Source organism: Ailuropoda melanoleuca, chromosome 4, assembly GCF_002007445.2.
Source record: "Ailuropoda melanoleuca isolate Jingjing chromosome 4, ASM200744v2, whole genome shotgun sequence".
NCBI lineage: Eukaryota > Metazoa > Chordata > Mammalia > Carnivora > Ursidae > Ailuropoda > Ailuropoda melanoleuca.
The window spans coordinates 52,275,825-52,299,956 of NC_048221.1; the positions used below are offsets into that span (position 1 = coordinate 52,275,825).

Here is a 24,132-nt window from a genome sequence, read left to right on the forward strand (position 1 = left end):
GAGTTCAACACCCAATCAATTGAGCCACCCAGGCACCCCTATTTTATTTTATTTTTTATTGAAGTATAGTTGACCCACAATGTTACATTAGTTTCAGGTGTACAACGTAGCAATTCAACAACTCTTTACTGGGGTCTCTTTCATAAGGCACACTAATCCCATTCATGGGGGCTTTGCCTTCGTGACCTGATCACTTCCTAAAGGCCTTACCTCCTAATACCATCACTTTGGGGGGGTAGGATTTCAACATATGATTTTGGGGGGACACAAACATTCAGACCATAGCATATAGATATAGATGTGTGTATATGGGGATTAGTATACATACGTAATATTTCACAGCTCCATCTGCAGAGAGTACCTGGAAGAAATGATATCCCAGTAGCAATGAGCAAGCCCAGCTCCCAGATCTTGGTTTCTAAACACCATTCTACAACAAAAGGAACCAATGCTCCTTGAAAAAAGTGGATGATTATAGAGTTGGAACAGGGAAAATACAAGATGAGCCTAGAACATCATTTGGTCCTAGAAAAAAAGAAAGTGCTCAAAAAAGATTGTGGTTGTTTGGTTTTTTGTTTTTGTTTTTTTTTCCCAAAAGAGCACAGAAGCCAATCTGAAGGACCACAGAAGGGTGTCTGGCTGGTTGTCAGTAGAGCATGCAACTCTTGATCTCAGGGTTGTGAATTCAAGCCCCACGTTGCGTATGGAGCCTCCTTAAAAAATAAAAATAAAAAAAGGAGCTCCCAGTGGGCCAATGTGGAACAATTTGAGCAACAAAATAAATAATAATAGTACTAAATTATAACCCAAAATATAAAGTGAATATGCATGTGACCATGGATATAAATAAATAACTGGGAAAAATAAATGAGGGAGAAGAGACATCTCTTCCTTTCAGAAGAATTTCAATTAATAAATGTAGAAGGAAAGAAGGAAATAGAAAATTGCCAATTGGCTCAATAATAGTAACAGGAAGATCCACCAGTGGCTGCTAAAAGTAGTGGGTGAAAATTTGAAAAGAAACAGAATATTTGCATAGTCTCAAATGATCTCCACCTAAATATTTATTAAGTATAACATATAAAATGTTATAAATTATAAAAATTTAAATGTAAATTTACAAGGTCACAAAGAGAAGCAGAGCAACTTTATAGTGGAGAAAGCCAGCTTAAGTAAGACACAGCTTAGCTAAGTGATCAGGGTTAACGTCACCAGTTGTAAGACTTAACAACATCCCGAAGCCCGTGATATGATACACTGAAAAGAGCATAATACTACTTTTGCTGTATTCCTGCCCCCAAAATGTGTAACATCAATTTAAACATGAGAAAACCTTAGGCAAACCCAAATTGAGGGACATTCCATAAAATAACTGACCAATTTTCTTCTAAGTGTGAAGGTCATGAAAAACAAGGCAGGAAGGAAGAGCAGTCACAGATTGGAGGACACTCAAGAGAGATGACAGCTAAATGTAATGTGGGGACTTGAACTGGATTCTGGAAGCAGAAAAGGACGTTACTGGATAAATTAGTGAAAGCCACATGAAGTTTGGCTAGTAGCATTGTGCCAATATTAATTTCCTCTTTTGATCACTGTAACATGGTAATGTAAGGTCTGACATTAAGGGAAGAAGTTGAGTGAAGGATATATGGAAACTCCATGCTATTTTGCAACTTTTTGCTAATGTTCCCTCTTATTGTACTTTTTGGAAGAGTTTAAGAAGGATTGGGTTTTGTTTTTTTTTTTTTAAGATTATTTATTTATTTATTCGGCAGAGACAGCAAAAGAGGCAACACAAGCAAGGGGAGTGGGAGAGGGAGAAGCAGGCTTCCTGCCAAGCAGGGACCCTGGAATCATGACCTGAGCTGAAGGCAGATGTTTAATGGTTGAGCCACACAGGCTCCCCAAGGATTAGTATTTTTTTCCCTAAGATTATTTATTTATTTATTTGAGAGAATGAGGATGAGTGGGAGAGGAGGGGCAGAGGGAGAAGCAGGCTCCCCACTGAGTAGGAACCTGAATGCGGGGCTTGATCCCAGGATCCTGAGATCATGACCTGAGCCAAAGGCAGCCACTCAACCGACTGAGCGCCCAGGTGCCCGAGAAGGATTGGTATTAATTCTCCTTTGAACGTATGGTAGAATTCACCAGTGAAGTATCTGGTCCAGGACTTCTGTTTTGGAGAGGTTTTTGATTACAGATTCAATCTCCTTATTAGCTATTGGTCTGCTCAGAGTTTCTATTTATTCGTGATTCACTCTTGGAAGGTTGTGTGTTTGTAGCAATTTATCCATTTCTTCCAGGTTGTCCAATTTGTTGGCATATAAATGTTCTGGTAGTCTCTTATGATCCTTTGTATTTCTATGGTTTCAGTTGTAATGTCTCCTCTTTCATTTCTGATTTTATTTATTTGAGTCTTCCCTCTTTTTTTCTTGGTTAGTCTAGCTAAAATTTTGTCAATTTTGTTTAGCTTTTCAAAGAACCAGCTCTTGGTTTCATTGATCTTTTCTATTGTCTTTTTATTCTCTATTTCATTCATTTCTGTTCAGCTCTTTATTTTCTTCTTTCTATGCAACTTTTTGGTAAGTCTAATACTAATTCCTCTCATCCCTATCTCTGAAAATACCCGTTATTTTTCCCCTCAATTTTCTTGTATTCTTGTAAGATGTACGTAACATAAAATTCACCATCTTAACCACTTTTAAGTGTACAGCTCAGTGGTATTAAATCCATTCATAATGTTGTGCAACCATCACCGCCATCTAACTCCATAACTCTTCATCTTGTAAAACTGAGACTCTGTCCCCACTGAACAACTCCTCACTCCCCCACTACCCCCAGCCTAAGCAATCACCATTCTGCTTTCTGTCTGACTTTGATGACTCCAGATACCTCATGTTAGTGAAATCATACAGTATTTGTCTTTCTGTGCCTGGCTTTCTTTCTTTCTTTCTTTCTTTCTTTCTTTCTTTCTTTCTTTCTTTCTATCTTCTTAAGGTTTTGTTTATTTATTTGAGAGAGAGAGGGAGAACGAGTGCGCGCCCATGCGCACGCCCGCTTGGGGGGAGGGGCAGAGGGAGAGAGAATCTCCAGCAGCCTCCCTGCTGAGCACAGAGCTCAATGCAAGCCGATCTCATGACCCTGAGATCATGACCTGAGCCAAAATCAAGAGTCCAGACGCTTAACAGACTGAACCACCAGGAGCTGCCCCCCTGACACCCCCTCCCACAGCTGCCTTTTTAAGTTTCTGTTGTTTTTATTTATTTCTTTTTAAGTAAGCTGTATGTCCAATGTGGGGCTTGAACTCACGACCCTGGTGACTGGCTTCTTTCACTTAGCGTAATGTCCTCAAGGTTCATCTATGTTGTAGCCTGTGTCAGAGTTTCCTTCTTTTTAAGGCTGAAGAATATTCCATTGCATATACAGAGCACATTTTGCTTATCCATTCATCCAACAATGGACACCTGGGTTGCTTCCATGTTTTAGCTATTGTGAGTAATGTTGTTTGAACACAGTTGTACAAATATCTCTTTGAGACCCTGCTTTCAATTCTTGGGGTATATACCCAGAAGTGGAATTACTGGATCATATGGTTAGTCATATTCTTAATTTTCTGCACAGTACATAAGGGCTTTGATTTCTCTATATCCTTGTTAACGCTTGTTCTTTCCTTTTTTCCTTTTTTTTAAGTGATATCTATCCTAATGGCTGTTACAGATATCTTTTGATGTGTGCTAGGGATAGCCCTCTATGTGTCCATTTACCCTTTCCTAAATCTCTCTTTCCTTGGCTTCTGAGTTATCACTATCTTCAAGTTTTCTTCCTACCTTACCCTTACTCCTTCTGAGTCTCCCTCTCCTCTCCCCAACCTCGAATGTTGGAATTTCTCAGTTCGTGGTCCCAGGCTCTCTTCCCTCTCTAAATGATCTCATTGACTTCCAAGACTTTATATATTAATTCATTAATTATTCTTAATCAGCCTTATTGAGGAGTAATTTACACATAGCAACTCTGCCTTCCTTTTTATTTTTAATATTCATTTATTTATTTTGAGAGAGAGAGCAAGCAGGAGGAGGGACAAAGGCAGAGGGAGAGAGAGAGAATCCCAAGCAGACTCCATGCCCGGCATGGAACCTGATGCAGAGCTCCTTCTCATGACCCTGAAATCATGACCTGAGCCAAAATCAAGAGTCTGATGCTTAACTGACCGAGCCACTCAGGTGCCCCGTAACTCCATCTTTTTTAAGAGCACAGCTTGATAAAGTTTGACACATGTATGTAGTCATGTAACCACCACCACAATAAAGGTACAAAACGCTTCCGTCACTCCAAACTGTTCCCTTTTCACTCAATCTTCATTGCCCACCTCCAGATCCTGGCAAACACTGATCTGATTTCTCTCATTATGGTTTGGTCTTTCTGGACATTCACATAAGTGGGATCAAATAATATGTAGGCTTTCATGTCAGGCTCCTTTCACATAGCATAATGTTCTTGACATTTATCCATTTTGTTGCATATATCAGTAATTCACTCCTTTCAATTGGTAAGTAAAATTGCGTCACGTGAACATGCGGCAGCTCCTTTCTCCATTCACCAGTTGGTGGACATTTGAGTTTCCTGTTTTTGGTGATTATGAAGAAAGCTGCTATGAAAATCCATGTACAAGTATTAGTATGGACATAGGTTTTCATTTCTCTTGGGTAAATATCTATGAGTGTAAGCACGGGTCATATGGTAAGTATACTTTATAAGAAACTGCCAAACTGTTTAGTTATTTCTGACTAGAAAAATATATTTACTAACTTGCAAAATTATTACAAAAATATTGTTAAACAGAAAAACAAATATATTAAATTATATATTTATTTCATTTCCTCCTTTTACTGAGGCAAACTTACATATATCAAAATATAGCTTGATTAATTTACACATATATAAACATATATATATATATACATATATATATATATATAACTCCCATAAAGATAGAGAATATTAACAGCACCCCAAGAAGCCTACCTTGGGCCCTTTCCCAATCAGTACCCCTCAGTGTAAGTACTATTCTGATTTCTATCACTTAGTTCTGCCTGGTTTTGAACTTCACACAAAAGGAATCACACAGTATGCACTCCTGTGTCTGGCTTCTTTTATTCAGTGTAATATCTCTGAGATTCATTCACATTATTTCGCATAGGAGCAGTTTGTTGGTTTTCATTGCTATGTAGTATTCTATTTTATAAATATATGTATATCCATGGTATATATGTATGTATACATGTATATTCATTCTTTTGTTGGATACGCATGTGTTCATATATCTTGGATACATGTCTGAGAGTGGAATTGCTTATGTGAGTAGGTCCAGGTAGATACATGCTTAGCTTTTGTAAATATTGCCAAGCAGTCTTCCAATGTAGTTGCATCAATTAAAGCTCCCACCAGCACAATATAAGACTTCTGTTTGTGGGATGTCCTCAGTAACACTTAATGTTATCCATCCTTGTACACTCCCACCACTTCAAAAACCAGAAGACCTTGCCTTGATCTCTATCTCTGACCCAATGCTCTCCCGCCACACAATTGCAGATCCAATTGTCAATAAGACATTTCTCCTTGGATGTCCTGTGGGCATCTCCCAGATAACAGGTCAATAAGTTCTTCAGTCCTCCTTCCTTGCAAAGGGTTCCCTCCTCTGATTTCCTCATCCTCATAAAAAGCGTCACAATCTTCACAACTGCTCCAGCTAAAAACCTGTAACTCCTCCCTCTCCCTCACTTCCATGTCCAGTCCTTCAGTGAAGCGGCTGTACTCTATTTCTATAATATATCCAGAATCTGTCCACTTCTTTCCACCTTCACCACTGCTCCCCTAATGCAAACCACCATCATTCCTGACAGCATGACTGCTCAGCAGCCAGAGGGAGTTTTCTAAAAAATAAACCAATCACATCAGCTTCTTGCTTAATGTCTTCCCGTGGCTCCCTAGCCCTCTGACGTGAAATCTAACTTCTCACCTTGGCCTGAAAGGCTGAGAATGATCTGGCCCCTGACCATCTGTCTGACCTCTCCTCTTCCATTAGGGGACTGACCACATTCCAGCCATTGCCTTTTCCTAAATACATCAGGCTTGTTCCCACCTCAGGACATTTGCCCTTGCTGTTCCCTCTGCCTGATAAGAAATTTCCTCAAATCTTTGCCCAGCTGTCTCCTTCTCATCTGTTCAGGTCTTAACCCAAATGCCTTTTCCTCAAAAATGCCTTCTCTGACCATCTTAGTTAAAGTTGCCCCTCCATATGCCAGGCATTCTCTATTCCCTCACCCCCTTTTATTTTTCTGTATAGATCTTCTTGTTTTCCTTATGTAATCACTTACCTCCTCAATGTTCATATCCTCCACTAGAGTAGAAATCCCCAAGGGTCAGGGGCTGTGTGTCTAGTCTGCTGTGTTCCTACTGTCCAGAACTGCACTGTCCACTATGGTAGCCACCAGCCACAGGTAGCTATATAGATTTAAATTAATTAAAAGTAAATAGAACTAAGAATTCAGTTCCTCAATTACACTAGTCATATTTCAAGTGCTCAATAGCCACCTGTGGCTAGTAGCTACCATATTGGATAGTGCAGACAAAGAACATTTCCAACACTGAAGAAAGTTCTGTTGGACAGCACCACTTTAGAACCCAGCTACTCATTAAGATACTTTTAATCTTCATCTTATGGGTCAAAAAACATAGTCCAGAGAGGTTGTGTTATTATCCCAAGGCCACACAGCCAGGAAGCAGCCTAGCAGGGATTTGAACCCAGGACTGTTTTGCTCCAAAGCATATGCTACTCTCTTTCTTAAGAGCCAGCAGCCTCCGGACTATTTAAAAAGGCACCGGGTTCTCCTGTACTCTTACACATTCTCCAAGGTTGAGCTTGTACCTAACTGTGGAGAAAGTGTGGGGAGCTTCAGGTGAGGATTGTTGCCCGAGGCACTGAAGGACCTGGGGTCAGTCCTGATTCCATCTGGGATCCATGGCTGTTCCACCCTTAGTAAGTGTCTATGCCTGTCTGGGTCTCAGCTGCATTTCTATAAAATGAAGAAACTGACCCTGTGGCCTGAGGGTGGGAGATGGCAGGCAGGGAGCCTGGTGACTGGGTACACTCTTCAGATTCTGCCTGATTCTGAGGCAGGCCAGCATGAGGAGTGGAGTGGGGGTGGAAGTGCTTTGGTTGGCTTGACCGACGATAGCAGCTCCTGCTTCTGGAATGCCAACTATTGAAAGCGCTGATGTTCGGAGAGGTGAAGTAACTTGGCCCAGGTTACATAGCAGGAGAACTGGCAGAACTGGGATTTGAAGCCGAGACTCTCCGATCCTGTGCAGGTGCCACGCAACCATGGTCAGGACCCACAGGAATCATAGGAGGGCGTTTACCAGTGAAAGCTGGTGAGCTCCCCGTCTCTAAGGGGTGTGCAAGTCGGTGCCGGACCACGCACGGAGCAGTGGCTGGTACCCGGGCCAAGACCGCAGAGCCTCTCGCAGGCCCCCTTCCGCCTCCCGCGGCGGCCCCGGCCGAGGCGCGCTAGCGCGGCACCACCCGGGCGGGGCGGGGGCTGCTATTTCTGTCCGGTGAGCGCAACCCGCGCCGCGAGGCGGGGGAGGGGGCGCCCGCGCCGCCATATTCGCTCCCGCCGGCCGGCCCCGCGGCGCGCAGCCACCATGAGCACCGCCGCCTTCCACATCTCCAGCCTCCTGGAGAAGATGACGTCCAGCGACAAGGACTTCAGGTGCGCCCCGCTGCCGGCCCCCGCCTCTCCGCCTCCCATCGAAACCCCGGTCTTCTTCGCCTCCCGCCGCGCCGGCCCATCCCCCACGAGCGTGCAGCCCCTGCCCCTCTGCCGTGTTAAGCTCCACCCCTCCCGTGACCCCCGCCCTGCCGCTGCGGCCCCCCTGCTCCTCGCGTCTCAGCCCTGCGTTCTCTACAGCCCCTGCTTCGTCTCCCACCGTGCGCGCGTCGGCCCCTGCCTCGGTCCCCTCGTCGGAGCCCCAGCTCCTCCCTCTGCACCCTTCCTCTGCCTTCTCTCTCCATCCGTGCCAGCCCTCATCTCTCCCCGCAGCTGATGCGCCCAGGGCCCCACCTCAGCCCACGGGGAAGCCCTCGGCCTCTCGTTGGGGATCCCAGCGCCTGCCTCTTCTTGCCCGCGTTGAACCCCCGCGCCTTCCCGGGCCCACAACCCCGGGACTGACTTTTCCACACTAGCCTCTGCACCCTCCGCTCCGCCCTCTTCTCCTCAAAGTCACCCCAGGCGTCCTGCCTGCGCTTCATCAGGGCACCTTCTCCCCTGCCCTTCCCTCCCCTCCCAGGTTTGCTCTGACACAGCCTGAAGCAGGGGGCTTGGCTGAGGGGCTTTGCTGGCACAGGGAGGCGATGGTTGGGGTGGGGGCTTTTAGCTTTTGGGCGCCACTCCCTTCTCTTTGTTCCCAGTTCCCCGGACACCACTGAGCCACACCGGAACCGAGCTGGAAAGAATGGAGGAAACCTCTCCTCCGACCCCCTCTTCCTCAGGGGGAAACTGAGGCCCCCGGGGGATGAAGGGATTGGCTCTGGTCACACAGCCAGTTCTGGACCCTGGGAGCTGAGAGGAGCCCACAGAGACCAACATAGCCCACGTATTGAACATTCTGTCACTTTATCCCCAGTTTACAGATAGGGAAATGGGAGCTCAGAGCCCCAAAGTCACAGTCAGAGTTGTGGTCACAGAGCTATGAAGTGCAGGGTGTGGGGTCCAAATCCAGGCCAGTCTTAACACAGAGGCTGAGACCTTAGCGAGGCCATCGGATCCAGCCCTCCAACATGTGAGGAGATTGAGGCCCCCCTCTCCTGGCCTGACTCCTGCCTTCTCCTGCCGCCCATTCCTCAGCCCCCTCAAGAGCTTCTAGTAGAGCTTAGAACCACGGTGCTGGGTTCAGATCCTGCCCCCCACCACTTACTGGCTGTGTGACTGGGGACTTCGGAGCCTCAACTTCTGTTTCTCTAAGGTGGGATAGTAATAGAACCCACCTCAGAGGGTTGGTGTGAGTTTGAAAAGAGTTAACACATGTGCAGTGCTTAGACAGTGCTGGCACCAGATAGGTGCTTAATAAATTGACTTTTATGGTTCCATGCACATCAGAAATCTGCCATGAACTCTCCCACTCTTTACTTGCAACCCCTCCCCCCTTTCACTTCCTCCCTTCACCTGGCTAGCTCCTTCTCATTTGTCACCTCTTTGGGATGCCTTCTGACACCCAGGCAGAGTTGGGCACCTCCCCTGTGCTCCCACAGCACCTGTCCTGCCCCATGTTTCTACGGCATCACTTCTAGCTCTGAGATACTCAGAACCCTTGCACCGGGACCGTGTGCTTCCTTTTTGCATCCCAGAGCCTGTTCTGGGTACACAGAAGGTGCTGGGTGAATGTTTGCTGGGTTCCAGGCTCTCTGCTATGCCGTCCAGTGCAGGCTCATTCAGTCCACCCAGGCAGTCCAGAACAGTCCTTCCTGTTCTCCAGAGGTTCAGAGAAGTGAAGTGACTTGCCCATAGCTGGCTAGTGGCCGAGGGAATTTGCACCCCTGTCTCTTGGGCCCTGAGGCCAATCTCCAGGAGAGGGAGTTGGCCCTGCCACCTAGAGCCTGAGAAGGCCTTTCAGCCTGCTCTGCCGGAGAACACTTAAAACCATCCCAAGCATATGAGAATGCTGTCTATTTTTAAAGTCCGAATACCGGGAAGGCTGGGTCCTGCTGACCAACTTTCCAGGTGCCCATGTGGCTGAGTGTTTCAGCTGAGTTGTCTCTCTGGAATGAAACTGAAACTGTGTCCTCTGGCTTCTGGAGGCAGGTGGTGACTGCGAGTGGGGGTCCCAGGCAGGGTCAAGGAAGCCATTGATCCCTGTTGTCCCTCTGTGGGTGGGAGGCTGCTCAGTTCCCACTCAGACTCCAGCAGCCAGGTGGATAAACTGAGGGGTCGTGCAGGAATTCCTAAATCATTTTTCAATAACACAGTAGTAATTGTTGAGGAGCCGAGAGACCTGACAGGTGTGCTGAGTCCCCTCCCAGCTTGCTGTGTAACCTTGGGCAGTTCGTGCAGCCCCCCTGAGCCTGGTTTCCCCATCTGCCTCATGCTAAGAGCTGGTTGTCCTATTGAAATCTCCCAAAGATGTTATGAGGTGAGGCAAAGAACATTCCCACTTCATAAGTGGAAAACTGAGACTCAGGAGTCAGTTGCCCAAGGTCACCTAGTTGATAAGTGGCAAGACCTATATATTTACTTAAAGCCAAACTTCAGGGGCGCCTGGGTGGCTCTGTCGGTTGAGCATCTGACTCTTGATTCCAACTCAGGTCATGATCTCAGGGTTGTGGGATCGAGCCCTGCTGTGTCAGGTTCTGCACTTGGCATGGAGTCTGCTTGGGATTCTCTCCCCCCCCCGGCCCGCGTATGCTCTCTCTCTCAAATAAACAAATAAATCTTAAAAAAAAAAAAAAAAAGGCAAACTTCAGGGCTCAAACTCTTATCTACCAAATTACATGCTTTGCTGTACACCCCCCACTGCCACCACCACGTACATATGCGCAGTCCAGCGTTCTTTCTCTGAGAGCTGGTTATTTGCGGAAACTCGGAGGTGTCTGAAATGCTGAGGCATATCTCAGAAGGGCTGGTTTCTGAGTTCAGGTTTCCACACAGCTCCTTGGCTGTTAGGGGCTGGCTCTTTCCCTGCTTCCCCTCCTGCCCTCACCCTACTTCCCAGGCCCTCTCCAGACCTGTTCTTTGCTGGGTCTGGAGTCCCAGGAGTGAACCTGCTGGGCCCCTGTGAGTTCATATTCTAATGGGGAGACGCACTGGTAACCAAGCTTGCAATACAGTTTGAAGAGTGCTCTGATGAGGAATGCAGAGTGCTCTGAGAGAATCCTATCCAGGGGAACCCCAAGTGTGATTTGGGAGTGTGGGTTGGGGATAGGGCAGGGTGATCAGAGGAGTCATTTCTGAGGCTGGGACATTTGAGCTGGGTCCTTGACAATTGAATAGGAGTTCAACAGAGAAGAAAGATGGGGACAGGAGGCTCATCTTGGAAAACGAACACATTCCTTCAGTTGCCAGGCTGAGCTGGGTCTCCATGAACTGCAGCAGAAACACAGCTTAGAGACACTGCCTGCCATCTCAGAATGTCCCCTCAGCCGGGCAGACCTAGGAGTGCGCTTGCCTACCCCAGGCCTTGTCCTGGCTCAGAAGCAGACCTCCTCCTTCACCTTCCCATGGCTGCTTCTCCTGCAATGACCAGGCCCAGAGGTGGGCACAGTCAGCCCTGCCACTCCCTCCTGGCCTCCGGCCCAGCCTCCTTCTTTCTCTCAGCAGCTTGACGCTAATTCCAGCTATTAAAAATAAACAGCAGTGACATCGACAAGTGCTCTCCGGGTAACAGGGCGCTGTGGGTCTCCCCATGACATCAAGCAGCAGGTCTGAGCCTGCAAAGATGAGGCTGGAACCCTGACTGTGATCAGTTTTGCCACAGGAAGCTTGGGAGGAGCGGTAGGACTCTTGTTGGTGGAGCAAGCTCAAGCCTAAAACAAGGCTGGTGTGAGGAGGTGGGGTGGTCTGGTAGGTCAGCAAAAGCTGGGGGCTTTCTCTGGGGGCTGCCACACTCTGGCCCTGACTTTGCCGCATCTCTCCTTGCTGCCCTGGCCTTCCCATCTGGTTTTTCCTTGCAAGTGCCTGCAAGATCCAGTGAACAGGTGCAGTGGGCCTGGTGGGAACCTGGTCAACTGGAGATAGTGTCCCACCTAATGAGGGCAGCCATGCCTGCACCAACCAGTTATTGTCACCAGGGGATGTTGGCCCAGGTATATTCAAAGATTCTATTTTCGGGGCACCTGGGTGGCTCAGTCAGTTAAGCGTCTGCCTTCAGCTGAGGTCATGATCCTGGGGTCCTGGGATTGAGCCCCATGTAGGGGGGCTTGGCGAGGCTTCTGCTTCTCCCTCTGCCCCTGTCCCTGCTCATGCTCTCTGTCTCTTTCTCTCTCAAATAAACAAATAAAATCTTAAGAAAAAACAAAGATTCTATTTTCAAGAGAATCTGGTAATTACTTTTACATCAACTGGGGAGTTTCTAAGTGTTGTTAAATCAAATGTTTGAAAAACATCTGCAAGGTGGACACAGCTGAGGGCTGCCAGTTTAAGGCTGCTCTGCCCTGTGAATCTCAGCAGGAACCATGACGATCCTAGCAGCTCCAGCTCATGGCCTTCCAGCTCAGACTCCCACTACCATTGCAACTCCCTAGAACACAGTATCAGGCCACATGGATCTGCCCACCTGGGGGCGGGGTTGGGACAGCACTTGGCTCTGATGCCCACCCCTGGGTCAGGGAGCGGGGTTGGGGACTGGCCAGTTGTTGACATCAGTGTCTAAGATACGCTTGCAGCCCATCGGCTCGGCCTAGGGCAGGAGCTCTCAGAGTGTGGTCCCTGCCTCTCAGGGACTTGTTAGAAATGCAAATTCTTGGGCCCCAGCACAGACCTGATTCCAGAAACCTTGGGGGTGGGGCCCAGTGTCTAACAGGCCCTGTAGGCGATTCTGACGCCAGCTACAGTTTGAGAACCACTGGTCCAAAGGCAGGGGCTAAGTGGGTTCTCTGAGGCGGAGGTGGGCAGGGCTAGCCCCACTCCATCTGTCTGGTAGGGAGGCATCTTTTCGACCTGCTAACATGAATGAGGTGAATGACGTAACATGCCGTTATAATAATGGTGGTGCTGCTTACTGAGTGCTCACTCAGTGGAGTGAGTGCTAAGCGCATCACATACAGTATTTCGTTTTAACTTCCATATAACCCCACAAGGCAGGTGCTGTTCTTATCCCCATTTTTCTGACAGGTGAACTAGGGCTCAGAGAGGTGAAGTGACTTGTCCAAGTTCACATTTACACGAGTGGTATAAGCAGGAGCCACCAAACTCAAAGCGCTCAGCATTTAGCCAGCGTGCTGTACCACTCCTAGTCTGCCATGACGTGGCAATTGGTATCTCACCCGTGGGTCTCCTGGTGGTGGCCCGACCATGTCTCCAGCCCAGATAATCTGCCTGCCCTTGAATCTTTGTATCGAGGTCTGCTTCTGGAGGCACTCTCAGACACTGCCCAAAACACTGGGGCCCAGGAGCTGTTCAGTAATCCAACTCTGCCCTCCTGCCCAGGTTCATGGCCACCAGTGACCTGATGTCGGAGCTGCAGAAGGACTCCATCCAGCTGGATGAGGACAGCGAGCGCAAGGTGGTGAAGATGCTGCTCAGGCTGCTGGAGGACAAGAACGGCGAGGTGCAGAACCTGGCTGTCAAGTGGTGAGTGCCAGCCTTGGTGGGGATGGGGCAAGGCCAGGTGTGAGAGAACCCTGGGGTCCCTGCCCCTTTGGGGTACAGTCTTTAAGAGAGTATTTGCTGTGAGCAGTTCTTGAAGCCCCAGAGGAGTTGGATGGTGCCTTGGTCTGGATTCCCCCAGAAGTAGACCCAGTGACGGGGATTCAAGTGTAAGTTTATTTGGGAAGTGATCCCAGAAAACTCCAGTAGGGGAATAGGGAAGTGAGGTAGGGAAGGAAGAAAGCCGGTAACATGTGAAAGATCAAGCAAGTTACTGCTGTGGGCAAGTGGAGCTTAACCCTACGGGGGGCCTTTGGGACACAGTGTAGGACATGCCCTATGGAGTGTTCCACCCAAGGGCTGTCAGTCCTGTTGAGGGCTGTTCCCGGGGTAGCAGGTAGCGCACAGGATTATGTATTCCATGACCCCTCCAGCCAGAGAAAGCCCTCAGGCACAGACGCAGGTGCTGGCAGCTGGAAGGTCACGCTGGCATGCAGAAGGAGGGTGAGGGCTGAAGGGGGGGGCTTCAAAGCCTTTGCCCTAGGCACCCTGAGGTTGCAGTCCTGAGACCTTGGCCAGTCACCTTTAGAGCTAAAAAAGCAAGATGAGGTATGTGCAGGGCACACGTGTATGTGGGTGGGTGGAGGACTGAGGAATGGCAGGGGTCAACAGTCAACAGAGAATTGGGGCATTGCCTGTGGAACAGTACTCCGTGAGCTGGGCACAGGCATTCTGGGCTGTCTTAATGAATTTCAACTTGATCCCAAGAGCAGAGGGAATTCAGTAGAGTTTTATGCAGGAACATGACGTGGTCATGTCTGTAGTCTGGAAGCGTCTCTCTGGCCATGCGGTAGAGATAGGGTGGATGGTGGTTTCCCACCAGCAGAACCGGTAGTACGGTAGTGTGTGTTCCAGTATGTGAATGCTTGGGCACATTGACTGAAGGGATAATAAAGTCATGAGAAGTCTGCACTAAATGTAGGCTCACTGTGGGTGCCATGGCACTTGGCGGGTAGAGACAGACGTCGATGTTGGGGACTCAGCTCCCACAAGCAGCACTGTGGTGCTGATTTTCTGAATTAGTGATGAGATTTTCTGAAACGGTAAATATCTCCTGGTAGTTTTCCAGAAAACAAAGTACAGTCTTCCTTCAATTTACTGGATAGTTACATTCTTGAGAAATTTAGAGTACATTAAAATACTGTAAAAGGTACTTTTTGTGTATATGTGAAATTAGATTTTGGACTCAGATAATTATGGAAAGGTTTTTTTTCCTGTACAAATGACCAGTGGGGTGTTAGAAACTCCAGCAGGATGTGGAACATGTTTTGTTTTGCAGTATTGTCTTTCCCCGTCACATGCACCCCCCTCTCCCACCCCCAAATAGAAGCCAGAGGTGACATCTCATTAGTTATGACCAAAAAAGGCCCCCATAAATTTCCAGAACTCTCCTGAGGGAGCTACACCCCAATCAGGAACTATAGGAGGCAGAAAGGGGGGGGACCCCATGAGTACTTAGAAGAGCTGATGGAGAAAACCGTCAAAGGAGAGCCACGGTTTGCAAACTGGTATGCATCGCGGTTCCCTGGGACCCTTGTTAAACTAAGTATTCCCCAGCAGGGATTCAGACTCAGGAGCAGGAGGGGTGGAGGGAGGAGTCTGAGGTGGGCAGATGAGAAGGTAGCATCGGGGAATCTGCATTCTAACGCACACCAACATCTCAGAACCATTCATTTAGGTCTGAGGTTCTTAATCTTAACTGCATGTTAGAATCTATGTAGGGAATTAAAAAACAAAAACAAACTCCCAATGCCCAGGTCACACCTGAAAACCAATTAACTCGGATTCCCTGGGGCTTGCACCCAGTGACAGTTCTTTAAAGGCCCCAGGTGATGGTAATGCACAGTTAAGGCTGAGAACTAGTGTGTGTCGTGCAGCTATTTTTAAGCTTTAATATGGATTCAGGATCACTTGGGGCCTTTTTGAACTGCAGATTCTAGTTCGGTGGCTCTGGGATAGGAACCTGAGATTCTGCATTTCTGGCAAGTTCCAGGTGATGCTGGTGATGCTTGTGAAGCTGACCTGTGACTACGATTGGTAAAGCAAGGCTCTAAGCAGAGGTTTTCAAAGTGTGGTCCCTGGACCACCAGTATCAGCATCCACTGAGAACTTGCTAGAAATTTAAATTCTCAGGCCCCTCCTAGACCTTCTGAATGTGAAAATCTGGGGCGGGGCCCAGAAATCTGTTTTAACAAGGCCTCTAAGAGGATTCTTATATATACTGAAGTTTGACAACCGCTGCTCTCGGGCATTGCTTGGTTTCCAGCCAAGGTTACTGGGCTCAGGGGTTTGGCCATATACTGACGTGCAAAACCCAGGAGGGGGTGCAGGTTTGGGAGGTGCCAGTAATGAAGTTGGCAGAGCCAGAGGGTGCCTCTCTTTCTGGCAAAATAGGGAGTCCCCTGTCGATCTGGGGCCTTTTCCTCAGCACATGTAGCCCCATGGGCCTGAGGGGACCTAAAGAGCAGCATGACTCAGACTGAGCCTGGGGCTTTTGGACACCCTCCTTCCCTCCCTGCTCAGCCTGGGTCCTCTGGTGGGCAAAGTGAAGGAGTACCAGGTGGAGACCATCGTGGATGCCCTCTGTGCCAACATGCGGTCAGATAAGGAGCAGCTCCGAGACATCGCTGGCATCGGCCTCAAGACTGTCCTGTCAGAGCTCCCCCCTGCAGCCACAGGTACCCAGGTCCCAGGGATTAGGCACTGTTGTTATTTGTCCTACATTATGATTAAAGAAACTGGGGCCCAGAGAGGTGAAGGGACTTACTAAGGCCAGCTGGCTAGTAAGTGGCAGAGAATTCAAACCCAGCTCTGTTTAAGTTCCTGGCTCTGTGTCAGGAACGCTTTAGCTGTAAGTAACAAAAATCTAACCAATGACAACTTGAGGGAGTATGGGGTTGCTTTTCTCACAGAATTCTGGAGGGATCAGGCATTCCATTTTTTGCAGCAATGCATTTAGCATCTCAATTAGGACAGGGGTAAGGTCTCTGCTTGTGCTTTTTGTCCTTTATGAGAAAAGCACGTTTCCCCAGAAGAGCTCAGAAGGCTTCGACCTATATCTCACTAGCCAGGTCACTTGGCCCCCGGTAGCAGCAAGGGAGTCTAGGCAAGGAGCTTTCCCTGCCTCCCTAGTTAGCAGGTGGAAGGCAGAGGGACCGGGGGTGGGGCGAGTCAGCCATCAATTCTTCACCTTCCCTAGCTGTCCCCTTTAGTTCAGTCAGACTCTGGGTCAAACCTTGGACCACTCAAGGCCAGGGTCAGCTGGATTCTCGGGGATGTAGGCTCAGAAATATAATGAGAGCAAAGGCCGGACAGAGGTGGCCAGCCCTGGGCCTCACTGTGCCATCCTTGTGCTCTGTGCAGGCTCTGGCCTGGCTACCAACGTGTGCCGGAAGATCACCGGCCAGCTCACCAGTGCCATCGCCCAGCAAGAGGATGTGGCTGTGCAGTTGGAAGCCCTGGACATCCTCTCTGACATGCTGAGCAGGTGGGGGAGGCCACCCTGGGCAGGGAGGACCGGGGCAGGGCGACATGGGGACAGAGAGGGATTCAGAGCCACAGAGCCAGTGCTTAACTGCACACCAGGCTCTGTGCTTGGCGCTCCTTAAGTGTCCTAGCAGCCTTGCCAAGGAGGGCTCCTTCACAATTCTCTAGTCTCTGGGCCCTACCCAAGGTCACACTGTCAGTGCCAAGGTAACAGTAAATGGCAGAACCTGGGGTTTGAATTCAGGTCTCTCCGAAGCCTATGTGTGTTCATCCTCTCCCGCTTCCCCTTCTTTCTCTTTTTCTTCTTTTAAGCTAATAGCACTGGGCCTTTGTTTTAAATTGCACTGTACATTTTACAAGTTCATTCATTTCAACCTGCCAAGACTTGAACACCTACTCTGTGACCCAGGAAAATGCCAGGTGCTAAACTGGTGGTGGGAATATGAAATTGGACAGGTCTTGGGCCCTCCTAGGGAGGAGCTCACAGATAACATAAACTAAGTGGAGTAAGACCAACAGTAAGGAGAAGAGCAGAGCCTTTAGGAGCTCAGAGGAGGAGCTGGGGGCAGGAAGGCTTCCTCGAGAGGGTCCTGCTAGCTGAGCCTTCAAGGATGGGCAGGACTTGGCCAGGGTTGGGTGGGCATAAGGGGGACACTGGAGGTAGAGACTGCCCTCGGCCCAGGGGGCAGAGGCTGGAGAAGACACGGGGTCCTGGGGGTTTTGTGAGACAGCGTGGGGCTGGGGTGTCATGTGGAGAGGCTGGTATGGAGAGATGAGGCCGAGGGCTGGGCAGGAGCTGCGGGGTGGGTGACTAAAAATGACATGGACTGTGTGAGGAGTGGGAGTGGGCGTCAGCTCAGGGGTCAAGGAATGCCTTGTGCGTATTTGTGTTTCAGACTCCTCTTCCTATCTGCCGTGTGCACAGTTGACGGCAGGGGTCGAATAGGCAGGGAGACTGGTTAGGAGACTTCTGCAGGCAGGTACACTCAGGTTGTATTTAGGAGGTAGACTCCACAAGACTCGGGGTGGGTGATGGGCAAAGACTCAAAGATGACACCTGGGGGTCTGGCTTTACTGACTGGGGGGCACAGACACAGGGCCATTGGCTGTGATGGGGTGCACTCTGGGAACAGGAGCAGGTGTGTGGGGAGGAAGGTGATGGAGTCATTTGGGGCATGTTGAATCTGAAGTGCCTGGGAGGCACGCACTCAGTCAGAGACTCCATGAGGGCAGGCTCTAGGGCCAGTCTAATCTCACCCAAGCTTCCCGCACAGGCCCTGTGACTTAGTAGGTGAACAAGTAAATAAAAAATGAAATCCAGGAGTGAGAGCTGGGCTGGATATGGGAATGTGAGGCCAATGTGTTTGTGTGGAGTGAGAGAAGAAAAGGTCTCAGCATATGCACAGAACAGAAAATGCACAGGCCTGGTTTTGAAGGTGAGGATAGAAGCTGCTGAGGGTAGAGGGCTGCATTTTCCCTGTGCAGAAGCCGTTCTCTGGTTTGGCCTCTCGCCTTGGGCCCAGAGCTCAGCTTACCCAGGAGCACTGGGGAGCCACTGAAGCAGTTAGGCAGAGGATTGGCCAGGTCAGAGGTAGACTTTAGACCACTGTGGTCTCAGTGAAGGGAATGGACTGACACGGTGTGTGTGTGTGTGTGTGTGTGTGTGTGTAGAGTGTGCCTAGAGGTAAAGCCCAGACTCCCAGGAAATCAGCCCCACTGGAGTCCCCCACACTCCATTACCATCAGGCCTTCTCCCCAGGCTAGCAACCTGGACATCTGGATTCAAATCCTGGCCTTGTATTTCTCGGCTGAGTGGTCTTGAGAAAGTCCCTTCCCCTCTCTGCTTTCTCTTGTGTAATAATAAATAAATAATTACTCCACACAGTTGCAGGGCGCCTTTCCATTTATCAAGGGCCATTGGGTTATCATAATTCTGGGGAGGAGGCCTGGAGAGGATGGGGAGAGGAGAGGTGCCTGGCCCAGGCTGCCCGCTGGGTGGGCCCCGTCCGACATCCCCTCCGACTCCCCAGGCTGGGTGCCCCTCTGGGTGCCTTCCATGCCAGCCTCCTGCACTGTCTGCTGCCGCAGCTGAGCAGCCCACGCCTGGCCGTGCGCAAGCGGGCCGTCGGGGCACTGGGCCACCTGGCGGCCGCCTGTAGCACAGACCTCTTCGTGGAGCTCGCGGACCATCTGCTGGATCGGCTGCCCGGGCCGCACGCACCCGCCAGCCCCGCCGCCATCCGCACTCTGATCCAATGTTTGGGTAGCGTCGGCCGGCAGGCAGGCCACCGCCTTGGTAAGGGGGTGGAGCCCCTCTGCAAGGGGCGGGGCCGAGGCGGGGAGGGGCTGCGGAGCCTGGGGCGGGCTGCCTCTTAGGTGAGGGGGCGTGGCCGAGGCAGATTGGCGCTGGGGGGAGAGGGGTGGGGCATGAGTGTCAGCCACCTCCCAGGTAAGGGGGAGTGGCTGACACGCCTGAAAGCGGGAGGCGGAGCTTGAAAGGCAGTGGGTGGAACCTGAGCTCCACGTGCTTCTGAGCCTGACTGACCTACCTCTGCTGAGGCTCTCGGGTAATTATAAATCACGCCACCAAACTTAAAATATTGTATATTCTATCCTCCTACTTTGACAGATATACTTTAATAACAACCCAGAAGCCAAGTCTGAATTTTAAAAAAGTTTTATTGGGGCATAATGTACATATAATAAATTGCGTGACTTAAAGTACGCAGTTCAGTGTGTTTTGACCTTTGTGTACGGCTGTGAAACTGCTACCTCAATCAAGATGCAGAATATTTCCATCACCTCCCAAAAGTATCCTTATGCCCTTTTGCAGTCCATCCCTCCCCTTGCCCCACTCCAGGCAAGCACCGATCTGCTTTCTGTCACCAGGGATGAATTTTATAGAAATGGAATCCTGCAGTCAGGTTTGAATTTATTTTCAAGCACCTTGGAGTTCTGGGCTAGAACAAGGCAGTGTGGGCAGAGTTGGCCATGGTCTGCCCCTCTTTCCACTCTGGCTCTCTCACTGTAAGGGATTTTACAAACACACAGGGGGACCCCACCCCAAAGTCCGTGCTCTGTCCGTATCCACCCTCAAACAACAGCCACCTGTTAGTCACTCTCAGGAGTATGAACCCACCAGGGAGCCTGCAGAGGACCAGACTAGGGTTCATGGTCCTTTGGGCAGGAAAATGGGGAAGCCTGTGACTGGAGAAGGGCTAGGACAGAACCCTTTAAAGCACCAAGAGGTGCCCTTGCCTGGTGCATTTCCATGTTTCCCATCCGGGGCCACAACCTAGTGCAGGAAAGAAGATGAGGACATGAGTAACAGTTTAAGGACAGATGCTGCTTTGGTGCCTACCCTGTGCCAGGCGGAGCTCTTTAAGTGCACCATGTCATTAATCCTCACCCAGATCTCTGCCTGGTTGGCATTGTTATCTCTCCTAGAAAGACGAGTAGACTATGGTCAGAGAAGTGTGTTGTGTCCAAGGTCGCATAGCTCATAGGTGGCAGAGATAAAGCTAGAACCTTGACATCTGCTTGACTCTGAAGCCACCAAATTGAGTTTGCTGTGGTCAGGACTCAAGTGCAGGGACAGGCTGAGTGCTGTGGGCTGAGGGAGGCTGGGAAAGGCCTGCCCTCATGACACACCTGGCCCTGTAGGGGCCCACCTGGACCGCCTGGTGCCCCTGGTGGAGGAGTTCTGCAACCTGGATGACGATGAGCTCCGGGAGTCCTGCCTCCAGGCCTTTGAGGCCTTCCTGAGGAAGTAGGTGCAGTGTGGGTGCCAGGAGACGGGGGCCCAGGGTTTCTTTGGGAAGTCGGTGGGGAAGGGGTGGGGCAGGATGCTGGCTTCAAAGCAGTGAGATCTCAGGACTCACCACTGGGCTTGCCCCCTACCTTCTCCTGCCTGTCCAGTAGAGCCTCACCCATCCTGCCCCACAGGTGCCCCAAGGAGATGGGTCCTCACGTGCCCAACGTGACCAGCCTCTGCCTCCAGTACATGAAACACGACCCAAACTATAACTACGACAGTGATGGGGATGAGGAGCAGATGGAGACAGAAGATAATGAATTCAGTGAACAAGGTGGGTGGCCAACTTGTCACTGGGGTGGGAAGGTGGAAATGGGTACAGCTTTCCTGGGATACCGCCCACCCCCCAGCCAAAGACACATCTCGCACCCCCATCCTGATCTTAACTCTTCCTCAGTCTCCAGCCTTGCCCTCCGTGATCTGGGTTCCCCAAGGTCCCCACCTTGCATAGATCGGGGTAATGATAGTGGTAATTGCTGTCATTTATTGAACATCTACTGGTGTCCTGAGCATTCTCATTTCATGCTCCTTCCAGTAACTCTAGAAAACCAGGTGCTTGTTATTATCTTCATATTTCAGGCAAGGAAACCCAGACTTAGAGATTTGCCTGAGATAACACAGCTAGGAAGTGGCCAAACTGGGACTTGGAGCCCCCACCTCTATGCTGTCATCTGTATGCCTGCTTAGTAATGGCTTTCAAGAGCCAGTGCTTTAACCCAGCAGAGTGAAGCTCTAATAATGGAATGATAGGTACTAACAGGGAGAGAGATACCTGGATGGAGAATGGATGCAGTGGCTTCCTTCCTTCTCTGCCCATGGTCCTACCTGTCACTCAGACTGATGGCCCTGGACCCTAGAAGCAGAGCATTGATGGAGGAGAGGGACTTAGGGCCTGGTGGGGTACTCAGAATAAGATGGGATGGTGGGAGATGAGATTAGACAGGCGTGTTGGGGCCTCGAATGCCAAGTCAGGGAGAATGGGCATTTTCTTGTCAGTAGCCTGGAGCTATGGATGTTTTCTTCCTGGGTGGCATAGGGTGGAGGTAACAAATCACAATCCATCAGAGGACATCTGCTCTGGCGACAGGACACATCCATGGGACCATCCACGTGGCCTGCTATGGCTTCCCCAGACACCAGTGCTCTGAAAGTCTGAGTCATCTACAGAGTGGCATGGGTAGAAACAACACACTGGCCTCTGGGTCTGCGCCTGGTGGTGTCCCTAGTTAGGGCCACCCCCCTCTTAGCTTCATGTGCATCTTCCCAGGTGTATGCGTGGGCCCCGTGGGCCTGTTTCTTAGCTGTGTGCCCTCAGGAGAGTTTCACCCTCTCTGAGCTTTATTCTTGTCATCTATCAAATGGAGCTCAAGACACCCTCATTCCTGAGGTGTGGTGAAGACCTGATGAGCTCTGTCCTCTCAGGGGAGCTTGGAGAGTAGAAAGCCACGCAAACACAGCTTTTCCTTGTTAGTATAGTCCTGCTTGGAAGCCAGAATCAGGACTTGGGACGCTGGGGGTGGAGGGAGGGAGGAGGCCAAGGGGAGGCCTGTCATGTCTCCTTTCTGGAATCCTAATAAGTGAAACATCACACAATCAATTCTGATCAAAGGATGGATTTTGTGCCCCAAGTGGATTCTCTGGAATCCTCAGTAATGACTTGGAAATTGGTTTTGTCCCTGATATAGGCAAAACAGGAACGGCTAGAGGCAAAGGGAGGATCCTGGTCTAATTCCAGCTATATCCCTGCTCATGTAACTTGGGGTGAGCCATTCCCCCCAGTTTCCACATCTCTACAGAGGGAAAATAGTCCCTGTCTCACAAGGTAGTTGTGAGGCTCAAATGAGGTTGTGGATCTGAGGTGCTTGGCATCACCTCTAGCACATAGTAGGTGTTCATTAAATGGCAGGTAACATTCCTAATAGCCTATAAATAGTCATCAAAAGTTGAAACAGGCTTGGCTCCCATCCTGAGAGACAGCCTGGGTGGGGCCAGGCTGCAGTGCGCTGGCTCCATGGGCGTCCCGTTCCTGCCCCAGAGAGTGAGGACGAATACAGTGATGACGATGACATGAGCTGGAAGGTGCGTCGGGCCGCCGCCAAGTGCATGGCAGCCTTGATTGGCTCTCGGCCTGACCTGCTGCCTGACTTCCACGGCACCCTGGCGCCTGCGCTCATCCACCGCTTCAGGGAGCGCGAGGAGAACGTCAAGGCTGATGTCTTTGGCGCTTACATTGTGCTGCTGCGGCAGACGCGACCCCCGAAGGGGTGGCTGGAGTCCATGGAGGAGCCCACCCAAACAGTCAGCAACCTCCATGCGCTGCGTGGCCAGGTGAGTATGCCTCCTCCTGTCTCCCATCCCCGTTCCTCGACTCGTGACTCACCCTCCCAGCCATCCGCCTTCCCATCCTTCCGCTGCCCTACTACCTGTCCACCCACTGAAGTGTGCGCCCTGAGCCCAGACTCTGCCTGGCCCTGTGTTAGGCGCTGAGGCCCAGCGGGGAAGATGGCAGGAGACACACTGGCCCCTGGACCACACAGGCTAACAGCAGACATACAGCACAAATAGGGCTTCCGGCCCCCTGAGAAGGAGTTTCCGTTTTTTTCTAAGGGCCCAGAAGCCACAGGAGTTACAGGATCCCATTCCCATTTGAAGGAGCTCACTCTGGCTGCTGCGTGGGGAATGGACCGTAACAGGGCGGGAAAGAGTAGCCTCTGGAGGCCGGCCGGAAGCCGCTGTAGTTGTGCGAGTGGAAGGGATGGTGCTGTGGGCTGGGAGTAGGGGAAAGAGGACTAGTCAGACTGGAGGGTTAGTTTTTGGGTCTCGCTGACGGATTGGATTGGAGGGTGAGGGACAGGAAGGTGTCATGTGAGTGCTAGGTTCCGGCTAAAGGATAAACTGCCACTCCTTGACGTGGTGAAGGGAATATCTGGAGTTCTGTTATGGACATTTATGGGGGAGGTCCTTGGATGCCCACGTGGAGAGGTCCGGCCAGCGGCTTACCCACGAACGAGTCTGACGTTGGAGATGTAGATCTGGAAGCCTTTGCCTCACTGGCATCTGAAGCTCAGGGAAGAGCTGGGCTCATCTGGGGAGAGAAGCTAGGCGGGGAATGGAAAGGGACCTCCGTGCTTCCCCTCATGGGGTGTAGGGGTGAGAGCCAGACTGCCTTGGGTGACCTGAAGCAAGTCACTTCATCTCTCTGACCTGTTCCCCATCTGTAAAGAAGGCCCAGAAAGAGTAGCCACCACCGAGGGTCTGCGTGTGGACTCAGGTGCCTGGTACGGAATGTGTGATGGAAAGCTGGGGATGGAGCCATCCTCCCACACTGGGGTCCTCCATGGGCATGTGCCTGGGCAAAGCCCCCCAGTACTGGAATGGACAGCCGGGTTTCCTGGGTGGTCACTGATCTCCTTC

General features: G+C 50.3%; 1 protein-coding gene across 2 annotated transcripts in view; it reads left to right on the forward strand.

Annotated features, from left to right (window-relative positions):
- The first annotated feature begins 7,632 nt into the window (after window positions 1–7,632).
- The window catches only part of CAND2 (cullin associated and neddylation dissociated 2 (putative)), a 30,765-nt gene continuing 14,265 nt past the window's right edge, over window positions 7,633–24,132 (forward strand). For both annotated transcript variants that reach the window (XR_004624771.1, XM_034658803.1), the window contains exons 1-8: window positions 7,633–7,772; window positions 13,200–13,343; window positions 15,942–16,096; window positions 16,782–16,905; window positions 18,935–19,200; window positions 20,568–20,673; window positions 20,850–20,992; window positions 22,754–23,046. Coding sequence is in view for 1 of the 2 variants with exons in the window: in XM_034658803.1 (XP_034514694.1) it covers window positions 7,705–7,772; window positions 13,200–13,343; window positions 15,942–16,096; window positions 16,782–16,905; window positions 18,935–19,200; window positions 20,568–20,673; window positions 20,850–20,992; window positions 22,754–23,046 (1,299 nt within the window). In the remaining variant the exon portion in view is untranslated. The remainder of the gene's footprint in view (window positions 7,773–13,199; window positions 13,344–15,941; window positions 16,097–16,781; window positions 16,906–18,934; window positions 19,201–20,567; window positions 20,674–20,849; window positions 20,993–22,753; window positions 23,047–24,132) is intronic.